At 32.3% G+C, this 12,619-nt stretch overlaps 1 protein-coding gene across 8 annotated transcripts in view; it reads right to left on the reverse strand.

Moving 5' to 3' along the window:
• LOC130440776 (mitogen-activated protein kinase-binding protein 1) overlaps positions 1 to 12,619 on the reverse strand; it is an 86,540-nt gene that overhangs the window by 58,687 nt on the left and 15,234 nt on the right. For 5 of the 8 annotated variants that reach the window (XM_056774170.1, XM_056774154.1, XM_056774130.1 and 2 more), the window contains exon 2: positions 8,534 to 8,786. In XM_056774170.1, coding sequence (XP_056630148.1) covers positions 8,534 to 8,614 — 81 coding nt within the window. In that variant the 5' untranslated portion in view covers positions 8,615 to 8,786. Of the gene's footprint in view, positions 1 to 3,775; positions 3,987 to 8,533; positions 8,787 to 12,619 lie in introns of those variants that run through there. The other 3 variants (XM_056774179.1, XM_056774146.1, XM_056774113.1) reach the window with 1 other exon arrangement.

A 12,619-nucleotide genomic window follows, 5' to 3' on the forward strand; every position in this document is an offset into this window, starting at 1 on the left:
TACAAAATTTTACGTGGTAATATACTAGGTATGTCGATTTTCAGAGGTTAACCTACTATAATAATGACTGGACTACAAGTAACGATGCGTGCGAAAGCATTTACTACGAGGATGTATTGATATCTAGTTAGCCTAGACCAGTTCCATGCATAAACAAAATATTGCGTTACCATAGCGACGAACAATAACTTATTAGAAGTGTAAGTGTAAAGTCAAAAAAGTAAACCAGAGTTACGCGATATATTAAAAGAAAAAAGATGTCCACCGAAATTGTGAAAATCGAAAAATTGGAATATTTAAAAGGGTTAAGAGGTAAGCAGATTTACAAACATATGCTTAATACCCTTGATGATCAATGTCCTTCGTATGCGATCTTGAAAAATTGGACAGCAAGCTTCAAAAGAGGTAAATTTTCCATTGAAGATGATGACTGATCGGGAAGGCTAGTTTCTGTGTCGGTCCCCGAAAATATCGATGCAGTTCATGACATGATTTTATCAGACCGTCGAATTGGGCTAAAATGAATATCTGAAGCACTGAATATTTCATACGAACGAGTTCATCATATAGTTCACGTCAATTTGGACATGAGAAAAATTGCTGCAAAATGGATCCCAAAATGTTTGATTGTTGACCAAAAGTGTGTAAGGGTAGAAGCATCGCGTTCGATCTGTGCTCGATTTAAAAACGATGTAGATTCCTTAAGCCGAATTGTTACTATGGATGAGACTTGGGTACATTTCTACGATCCAGAGACAAAGCAACTATCGATGGAATGGCGACATTCTGGTTCTCCAAGACCTAAGAAGTTTCGTGTCCAAAATCTGCTGGAAAAGTTCCTGCTTCAGTCTTTTGGTAGAACAATAACTGGAGATTACTATTCCACATTACTACGGGAAAAAATTAAAGAGAAAAGACGCGGAAAGCTATCCAAAGGTGTTTTGCTTTTGCAGGATACTCCCCTGCACACAAATCTCATACCAAAAATTCGTGTTTTGGGGTTTGAATTACTAGAACACCCCACTTATTCAGCAGATTTGGCTCCGTCCGACTATCATCTCTTTCCTCAACTAAAACAAAGTTTAAAAGGTCGTAAATTTTTTTGGACGGTCCAGAGACGTTGCAAGTTCGCTGTAATAAATGTATCCAATTAAGAGGAGAATATGTTGAGTAATAAAATATTTTGACATTGAAATTTTGTTCGGTTCTATATTAGGCTAAGCTAAGAGTTTTTCAATATATCCTCGTATATGAGACCAAAACTCGAAATTTCTCTATAAAATTGCATTGAATTGAAGCGTACTTCTTGTTTAAATAAGGTTCATTAATCTCGTAGGTAAAAGTGACCACTTGATAACCATATAAAGACAAGTAAGAGTCTATCGGGTCTTTCTCCGACGCAGCAAACATCAATAACATAATAAGGGAAACGGAAATTATAAGTTTACTTACATGGTAGTAATTATTTTTAATACACCATATACACGTGTTAATTTGAAACAGTACCACAGTTTATATTTGAAGAATATTTAAAAATATATCCAAATCAAGTCACACTTTAAAGAGGGATAGTTTAATACCGTGAAAAATCTTATGAAAACTCCGAAAGGTGAGTAATCTGATTGGTGAGAGCTCGCATTGTCGTGGTGGAAATTAATTCCTCTTCAACGATTGGTTTTTCGAACACTTCTGGCAAACAAACGCTTTTGTACCATTCAGAATTGACCATTTAAGTTGCTCTACGAGGATCTATTGAAAAATGTTAGCCTACTATAGAACCAATCAAAATTTCAATGTCAAAATATTTTTAGTACTCAACATATTCTCCTCTTAATTGGATACATTTATTACTGCGAACCTGCAACATCTCTAGATCTTTAAAAAAAAATTTCTTCTTGCTCTGCAAACCAGATCTCCACAGCTTTTATTATCTCCTCGTCGGAAGAAAATTTACGACCTTTTAAACTTTTTTTTCAGTTGAGGCAAGAGATGATAGTCGGACGGAGCCAAATCTGGTGAATGAGGGGGGTGTTCTAGTAATTCAAACCCCAAAACACGAATTTTTGGTATGAGATTTGTGTGCAGGGGAGTATCCTGCAAAAACAAAACACCTTTGGGTAGCTTTCCGCGTCTTTTCTCTTCAATTTTTTCTCCTAGTAATGTCGAATAGTAATTTCCAGTTATTGTTCTACTCTTATCCAACATATCAATCAAGATTTCTCTATGATAATCCCAAAAAACTGAAGCAAGAACTTTTCCAGCAGATTTTTGGACACGAAACTTCTTAAGTCTTGGAGAACCATTCCATCGATTGTTGCTTTGTTTCTGGATAGTAGAAATGTATCCAAGTCTCATCCATAGTAACAATTCGGTTTAAGAAGTCTACATCGTTTTCAAATCGATCAGATCGAACGCGATGCTTCTACACCTACAAGCTTTTGGTCAACATTCAAACATTTGGGGATCCATTTTGCGGCAATTTTTCTCATGTCCAAATTGACGTGAACTATATGATGAACTCGTTCGTATGAAATATTCAGTGCTTCAGATATCCGTTTTAGCCCAATTCGACGGACTGATAAAATCATGTCATGAGCTGCATCGATATTTTCGGGGACTGACACAGAAACTGGCCTTCCCGTTCGGACATCATCTTCAATGGAAAATTTACCTCTTTTGAAGCTTGCTGTCCAATTTTCCACCATAGCATACGAAGGACATTGATTCTCAAGAGTATTAAGCATATCTTCGTAAATCTGCTTACCTCTTAACCCTTCTAAATACATGTACTTGATGATGGCTCGATACTCCAATTTTTCGGGGCTTATTTAGAATAAATTCTTAGAGCCAAAGACTTTTTCCTGGTGTTAATCATCACGTACAGTTAGAAATTATTTAAACGAGATTTTTCTCAATAGGTGAAGACGTGGAACGTTCGAATGGCCGGCTAGACCCCCCGATTTGACTCCTCTCGATTACTTCTTATGGAGTTATTTAGAATTTAAGGTATATTTTTATAGACCAGACAATATCGTTGATTTAAAAGTTAGGAAAACGGAAGAATTTAAAAAAATTACCCCTGAGGTCATACAAAATGTTGTACGAGACTTCCAAAATCGTTTCGGTTATTGTCAAGAAGTAAATGGTGATCATTTTGAGGTAATTGTATAGTTTAACCCTCACAGCTTCGATGACCTTGAAAATTTAATATGTTGAACAGTTTTTTAGGTTTGAAAATTGAAATTTTGATACCTTGCAATTATTCAATGTTTATTGATAGGGTCGAGGCGTGGGGTGGGGTTATTTTATTTTAGGTTAGGTTAGGTTTTTCGTATTTAGAAATATCGGCAATGTATCCTCTAGAAATTGATGATTTATTGAATAATTAGAAAAAGTAATGGCTAAACATTTTTTTATTATATCTGAACCTTACTCTTCAATAATTAATTCATGTTCATTAAAATATTGTTCGGGGTGAAACGGGGGGCGTGTGTGTTAAAAATTTGAAACCAAATTTGGTTTAAATATTTAACAAAAACATCATCATCTTCATTCTAGGTAAAGTAATCAATTTAAGAATAAACATCGACCTGTTTCAGTTTTTTTTTTCACGTAGCACACAATAACATAATAAATTGAATTAATTCCATACAATTGGTTGAATATTAGCAATGGGGACATACGAATTTTCAATTTCAACATATTACCATGATGAATTTAAAAGAATTTTACATTTATTTCAAATATACATTATAAGAATTATGTAAATACAGACCTGCTGCATATTCATGCTACAAAACGAAAACAGTCACTCTAATCACGAACGAAACAACTTCTAAACATTATCCATCATGAACAATAATAAACACAAATTACATAAATTTTGTAATACTAAACAATATTTGTTGTACGGAAATATTAACTATATAAACAAACGCGGACAATCGCCGTCCGCAAGGTGTTAGATATCAAAAACAACTGACGTTTCACAGTCCGAAAGTACGTCACGAGAACCGAAGAGTGACTATGAACGTGGGGGGCAAGCTACGAACTCAAAACTCAACTACATCTCGCGGTTTTTCATTTTCGCCTATTTTGTTCATTATGTATTTGTTTATTTGTATACGTTAAAGGTCATATTAACGAACCTAACCTCCATAAATTACATATTAGATGTTTACGATGTACGAGATATTAAAATTGAAAAAATTTTGTAAAATGGATTTTTTTCTACTACCGTACGTTAAGTACCTATACATACACTCTCGAGTGCGTAAAACTTCACGCATTACTACGTAAAGTACGTAAAGAAACATACTTTAAACAGTAGTGCATTATTAAGGTCTCAGGTTCAAGTCGCGCTGATGCCATTTATTATTTCTCTACTCATGTAGTAATAATTATTTTTAGGTAACATCTATACACGCCAAAGAGAAGCGTTTGTAAATTTCGTCTGTTGTTAGTTTTAATTAAATTTTGGTTTTGATAAAATTTTCGCTAGTAGAAAAAATATTGTATGCAGTTCGTGTGGAAAGGCCTTTTTTCGCTTATGCGACGATATTTACATTTATAGAAAAAAGTCTAGTTTACACACTTGTTACAAAATTAATTATTTTTTAAAGCCCCACTAATTAAAGCCATTAAACCACATTTAACCAAAATAAATGAACGTAGTTCAAAAATTTCAGGTTTATTTCTAATGGTGTCGCACGCTATATGAATATCATTCTTGATATCAACAGAAATCACAAGGATTTAGCTCTGGACAATGAGGAGGCCAACGTTGGGGCCCTCCCCGACCAATCTGATGCCTAGCAGTCCGAGTGAAGTGAAACAAGTTCAGGGAGATCATTTTCGAGAAAACTGGTATGAGAAATTCAATTTGATGGCTGAGGGAGATATTATGGTTCAATTAAGTTACCCCCGACAATACCAATCCATACGTTTACTGAAAATGCTGCTCCATAATCTCGTAGGGACTCCCGTCTGTCCATATATCAAAATTTATGATAGATAATCTTGAAAAATGTGCCTCGAAAAATTGAGGATTTCATTTTCAAAATTCAACTCGTGGAGAAAAATTTTCTAAGTAAAAGAGCTTGAAAAAAAAAAACTTAATTTCAGTCACCACATTTTAAGGGTTTTATCCCGGAAAGGGGTGGACTGAGGAAATTTTGTTATAGGAAAGACCCATCTTAATTTCATGCTAGCAATCACCTTCTGATTTTTGTCGCATAAATTACGAAACACCCAGTACGTAAAGTGCATACGTATATAATTTATCATATTTTATATTGTCCGTGGCGTATGGACATGGCTTCCTTTCTGTCTACGTAAAAACTGTTTATTAGTATTCAACTACCAGCTATGGTAAAAGGAAAAAGACAAGTCTGAATAATTTATTATTATAGATATGTATGATCAAATTGATATCGGTCTAAATGAACAATAGGTCATTGTTTCAACGGCTGCATGTCGGGTAGACAGAAATAGAAAAAGGTAGTAAGAAACTACAAATATAGTCCAAGAAAATGACTGATAACCTCAACAGTTTCATATTGTTTACCAAATTTAGTATTTTCAATTCAAAGGACATGCTTTAAACAGTAGTGCATTATTAAGGTCTCTGTAATGTAGTTGCTAAAGCACGAAGCTCACATGCGAGAGGTCCCAGGTTCAAGTCGCGCTGATGCTATTTTTTGGGCATTATTTTGAAGCCCTATAACTTCTCAAAGGTGCAACTTGCATCAGAATTAGAAGATTGAAATTTTGCAAATGATTTGATCCGGAGATAAAGCAATAAAACGAATTGTAATCAGGAATTTATGCAAAACGAGGTTAGGATTAGCCCTTTGGCTTGGAGAGGAGAATAAAGAAGGAAGGATGGTTCGAAGGGGGGTCTAAAAAGAAACGGGAGGGAAGAAATCTAGTACGACCAAGCAATGGGTGAAACATGGATTCACCACGGAATCAAAACCATCATCATCTGAGTGGACTGCAGCCGGTGAACCATATCCTAGGCGTTCAAAGGCACAACTAAGAGAAGGGGAAGATTATGGCTTCAGTAATTTGAAAATATTGTTCATCAACTATCTCCAAAAGCGAGAGACAATCAATATCTGATACTAGATGAATTATTGGATCGTTTGAATGCAAAAATCATGGAAAAACGACCTCAAATGTCAAAGAGGAAACCACATGCCCAAGTCGCTGGCAATTATGATTAAATTGAACGAATTGCCTCCTCATCCAACAAATAGTTCAGATTTTTCTCCAAGTGACTAATGCCTATTCACTGATCTCGAAAAAATTCTCGTCGGTAAGAAATTCAGCTCAAATTGAGAAGCAATTACTAAAACTGAAGCCTATTTTGGAGGAAAAGACAAATCCCTCTACAAGCACGGACTCGAGAAGTTAGAGACGCGTTGAAATGATTGTATTGCTCGTGAAGATTATATAGAATCGATTTTTGTAAAAAAAAATGTGTTTTTCTTAGTCACACGACTTATTGGTTGATGTTATCAGAAATAATGAGATAAGACTATGAATAAACCACAAGAAAAAGTTGAAAAACGAGATTAATACTTTAAAGAATTGTTGAATGCTCTAGAAAGAATATGGAAGGGGGAAATAGAAAATATCGTGGAGGAACCAAAAGATAAAGAAATCTTGAAACAGATAGAAAATTTGAAATAAAACGGGGATCCAGCAGATCCAAAAGAAATTATTAGAGGCCCCGGAGATGGAATAACCTTTAAGGATGGAAATAAAGTTAAATGTGTGAACGAGTACCAAGAAATGATAGTGGAAAAATATCAAGGAGGTTCAAAGTAAAATGGAGGAATAATTGATCAGATCCTTACCCTTAAGACGATAATGAGTAAAAGCTATGAGTGAAATCTAGGCCTACATGTTATATTTATAGGTTTTAAGCAAGCTTATGACAATAGGTACAAATAATTTGTGTTTCATCTAAAGACTGATCTTTTTGTTCCGTTTCTGACTCATTTTTGAGCCAAAACAAATTTGTATCATCAACATTCAAGATACTAAATTCGTCATGAATCTCATCTACGTACTCGATGTTAAAAAAGGTATTATCTTTTGAGATACCTTGTATATTCTAGTATCACTAATCAGATTCATATTGATGTACTAATAAAAATTGAAAACATTAATTTTTGATTAATGTTTCTTTAGCAATTTTTCTCTATGTAAGTTTCGAAGTTTTCTTAGAATAAATTCATGTTTCAAAATGACGGCTAGAAATTGCAAAAACGCATCATACATTTTTTACGGTCACATAAATTTCCCAGAAGTTAAACGTTGGACGTTTATATCCTGATATTTTATTTAAGCGCCAGCGCCGGGTTCAAAAAATAAATTTAGTTTAAACTACGTAAATATATAAGATCGTGCGAAATTAATAATTTAGGTAAATAAAACAATTTACCAGAAATGAATTACTGTATACGAAGATCAATCTGTATATATTGAAGAGTTAGAAATGGCAACACTGCATTTTTAGAGTCAGTAGTAACCACCGATGTCAGCAGCGTCGCGTGTTTTAACCATTTTCTCGTATTCATGATTCTTTGATCTGTTTTCTTAATATGGAGATGTTTGTCCTATGTAAACTGCGGCAGCGCCGGGTCGAAATAATGTATTTACTTCGTATTTTTTCAAACTACGTAAATATAAAAATTGATATTTATCAAGTTAAAGAAAAAGATCACCCGTAGTTAATACTATACTAGAATTCGATCGCTGTATAAGAAGGTCACTCTGTATATATTGATAGTTAGAAAAGACAACACTGCGTTGTTGAAGAAAGTTGTAAATTCCGATTTCAGTTGCGTCGCGTGTTTTAACCATTTTCTCGTATTCATGATTCCTTTATCTGTTTTCTTAATATTGAGATGTTTGTCCTATGGAAACTGTTAATAGTCAATCAGAAATAGATTGCTGAATACGAGCGTCACTCTGTATATATTGAAGAATTATAAACGGAAACACTGAATTTTTTGAGTAGTAACTTCCGTTTTCAGTTGAATCGCGTGTTCTATCCATTTTTTTTTTTCGTATTTATGATTTCTTAATCGGTTTTCTTAATATTGAGATGAATGTCCTATGTAAACTGCGGCAGTTCTGAGTCGACATAGTAAATTTACGTCGAATTTTTCAAATTACGTAAATATCACAATTAATCTCTGTTAAATTAGAAAATAATATTGCTAGAAATTATTAGTTGGAGTAAAACAGTCTCAACAGAAATTGATTGTTGTAAATGAAGGTCAATCTGTGTAAATTGAAGGGTTCGAAATAGCAACACTCAATTTTTAAAGTAAGTAGTAACGTTATATCGCGTGTTTTATCAATTTTTTCGTTTTGATGATTCCTTGATCTTATTTCTCAATTATAAGATGTTTGTCCTATGTAAAATTGAGTATCAAAGTACTTGAATCACGTAAATTATGCGAATTAAATATTTACGTAAAAAATAATATCATTTGTAAGTGAAAAACGTACTCACCCTATCAGTTATTCTTTCTTCTATCTTTCCTCTTTTCAATTTTCTTGCTCTAATGACTTTACCGCCATCGAATTTATCCATAATTCACTTTCCGAAGTAGTTTAGAAATTTCGATATCACGAATTTACACGAAAAATCGCGGCCTTTTTTTTTCTTTACATTTTAGTAACGGAAAATATTGCTTTTATCACTACAACGTTTTCAACGACGCGATTGGCACTTTCATTGTTTTTAGTTTTCGTTTGTATTATATCTGAAACAAAAATTATAGAAGTTATAAAAGTGGCACACTTACCAAAAACCGATAACGATATACTAATTTAATAAATTCGTGCTAATATTCTTGCCAGGATGAACAGGATGTCACGAAATCTGTCTACTCGATTTTTAACAATTTTTAACGTTTAGAAAAATATAAAATTTTGCACGGTTATCAAGAATAAACGTCAATATACTAATTTAACAAATTCGTGCTAATATTCTTGCCAGGATGAACAGGATGTCACGAAATCTGTCTACTCGATTTTTAACAATTTTTAACGTTTAGAAAAATATAAAATTTTGCACGGTTATCAAGAATAAACGTCAATATACTAATTTAACAAATTCGTGCTAATATTCTTGCCAGGATGAACAGGATGTCACGAAATCTGTCTACTCGATTTTTAACAATTTTTAACGTTTAGAAAAATATAAAATTTTGCACGGTTATCAAGAATAAACGTCAATATACTAATTTAACAAATTCGTGCTAATATTCTTGCCAGGATGAACAGGATGTCACGAAATCTGTCTACTCGATTTTTAACAATTTTTAACGTTTAGAAAAATATAAAATTTTGCACGGTTATCAAGAATAAACGTCAATATACTAATTTAACAAATTCGTGCTAATATTCTTGCCAGGATGAACAGGATGTCACGAAATCTGTCTACTCGATTTTTAACAATTTTTAACGTTTAGAAAAATATAAAATTTTGCACGGTTATCAAGAATAAACGTCAATATACTAATTTAACAAATTCGTGCTAATATTCTTGCCAGGATGAACAGGATGTCACGAAATCTGTCTACTCGATTTTTAACAATTTTTAACGTTTAGAAAAATATAAAATTTTGCACGGTTATCAAGAATAAACGTCAATATACTAATTTAACAAATTCGTGCTAATATTCTTGCCAGGATGAACAGGATGTCACGAAATCTGTCTACTCGATTTTTAACAATTTTTAACGTTTAGAAAAATATAAAATTTTGCACGGTTATCAAGAATAAACGTCAATATACTAATTTAACAAATTCGTGCTAATATTCTTGCCAGGATGAACAGGATGTCACGAAATCTGTCTACTCGATTTTTAACAATTTTTAACGTTTAGAAAAATATAAAATTTTGCACGGTTATCAAGAATAAACGTCAATATACTAATTTAACAAATTCGTGCTAATATTCTTGCCAGGATGAACAGGATGTCACGAAATCTGTCTACTCGATTTTTAACAATTTTTAACGTTTAGAAAAATATAAAATTTTGCACGGTTATCAAGAATAAACGTCAATATACTAATTTAACAAATTCGTGCTAATATTCTTGCCAGGATGAACAGGATGTAACGAAATCTGTCTACTCGATTTTTAACAATTTTTAACGTTTAGAAAAATATAAAATTTTGCACGGTTATCAAGAATAAACGTCAATATACTAATTTAACAAATTCGTGCTAATATTCTTGCCAGGATGAACAGGATGTCACGAAATCTGTCTACTCGATTTTTAACAATTTTTAACGTTTAGAAAAATATAAAATTTTGCACGGTTATCAAGAATAAACGTCAATATACTAATTTAACAAATTCGTGCTAATATTCTTGCCAGGATGAACAGGATGTCACGAAATCTGTCTACTCGATTTTTAACAATTTTTAACGTTTAGAAAAATATAAAATTTTGCACGGTTATCAAGAATAAACGTCAATATACTAATTTAACAAATTCGTGCTAATATTCTTGCCAGGATGAACAGGATGTCACGAAATCTGTCTACTCGATTTTTAACAATTTTTAACGTTTAGAAAAATATAAAATTTTGCACGGTTATCAAGAATAAACGTCAATATACTAATTTAACAAATTCGTGCTAATATTCTTGCCAGGATGAACAGGATGTCACGAAATCTGTCTACTCGATTTTTAACAATTTTTAACGTTTAGAAAAATATAAAATTTTGCACGGTTATCAAGAATAAACGTCAATATACTAATTTAACAAATTCGTGCTAATATTCTTGCCAGGATGAACAGGATGTCACGAAATCTGTCTACTCGATTTTTAACAATTTTTAACGTTTAGAAAAATATAAAATTTTGCACGGTTATCAAGAATAAACGTCAATATACTAATTTAACAAATTCGTGCTAATATTCTTGCCAGGATGAACAGGATGTCACGAAATCTGTCTACTCGATTTTTAACAATTTTTAACGTTTAGAAAAATATAAAATTTTGCACGGTTATCAAGAATAAACGTCAATATACTAATTTAACAAATTCGTGCTAATATTCTTGCCAGGATGAACAGGATGTCACGAAATCTGTCTACTCGATTTTTAACAATTTTTAACGTTTAGAAAAATATAAAATTTTGCACGGTTATCAAGAATAAACGTCAATATACTAATTTAACAAATTCGTGCTAATATTCTTGCCAGGATGAACAGGATGTCACGAAATCTGTCTACTCGATTTTTAACAATTTTTAACGTTTAGAAAAATATAAAATTTTGCACGGTTATCAAGAATAAACGTCAATATACTAATTTAACAAATTCGTGCTAATATTCTTGCCAGGATGAACAGGATGTAACGAAATCTGTCTACTCGATTTTTAACAATTTTTAACGTTTAGAAAAATATAAAATTTTGCACGGTTATCAAGAATAAACGTCAATATACTAATTTAACAAATTCGTGCTAATATTCTTGCCAGGATGAACAGGATGTCACGAAATCTGTCTACTCGATTTTTAACAATTTTTAACGTTTAGAAAAATATAAAATTTTGCACGGTTATCAAGAATAAACGTCAATATACTAATTTAACAAATTCGTGCTAATATTCTTGCCAGGATGAACAGGATGTCACGAAATCTGTCTACTCGATTTTTAACAATTTTTAACGTTTAGAAAAATATAAAATTTTGCACGGTTATCAAGAATAAACGTCAATATACTAATTTAACAAATTCGTGCTAATATTCTTGCCAGGATGAACAGGATGTCACGAAATCTGTCTACTCGATTTTTAACAATTTTTAACGTTTAGAAAAATATAAAATTTTGCACGGTTATCAAGAATAAACGTCAATATACTAATTTAACAAATTCGTGCTAATATTCTTGCCAGGATGAACAGGATGTCACGAAATCTGTCTACTCGATTTTTAACAATTTTTAACGTTTAGAAAAATATAAAATTTTGCACGGTTATCAAGAATAAACGTCAATATACTAATTTAACAAATTCGTGCTAATATTCTTGCCAGGATGAACAGGATGTCACGAAATCTGTCTACTCGATTTTTAACAATTTTTAACGTTTAGAAAAATATAAAATTTTGCACGGTTATCAAGAATAAACGTCAATATACTAATTTAACAAATTCGTGCTAATATTCTTGCCAGGATGAACAGGATGTCACGAAATCTGTCTACTCGATTTTTAACAATTTTTAACGTTTAGAAAAATATAAAATTTTGCACGGTTATCAAGAATAAACGTCAATATACTAATTTAACAAATTCGTGCTAATATTCTTGCCAGGATGAACAGGATGTCACGAAATCTGTCTACTCGATTTTTAACAATTTTTAACGTTTAGAAAAATATAAAATTTTGCACGGTTATCAAGAATAAACGTCAATATACTAATTTAACAAATTCGTGCTAATATTCTTGCCAGGATGAACAGGATGTCACGAAATCTGTCTACTCGATTTTTAACAATTTTTAACGTTTAGAAAAATATAAAATTTTGCACGGTTATCTAGAATAAACGTCAATATACTAATTTAACAAATTCGT

Source organism: Diorhabda sublineata, chromosome 1, assembly GCF_026230105.1.
Source record: "Diorhabda sublineata isolate icDioSubl1.1 chromosome 1, icDioSubl1.1, whole genome shotgun sequence".
Taxonomy (NCBI): Eukaryota; Metazoa; Arthropoda; class Insecta; order Coleoptera; family Chrysomelidae; genus Diorhabda; species Diorhabda sublineata.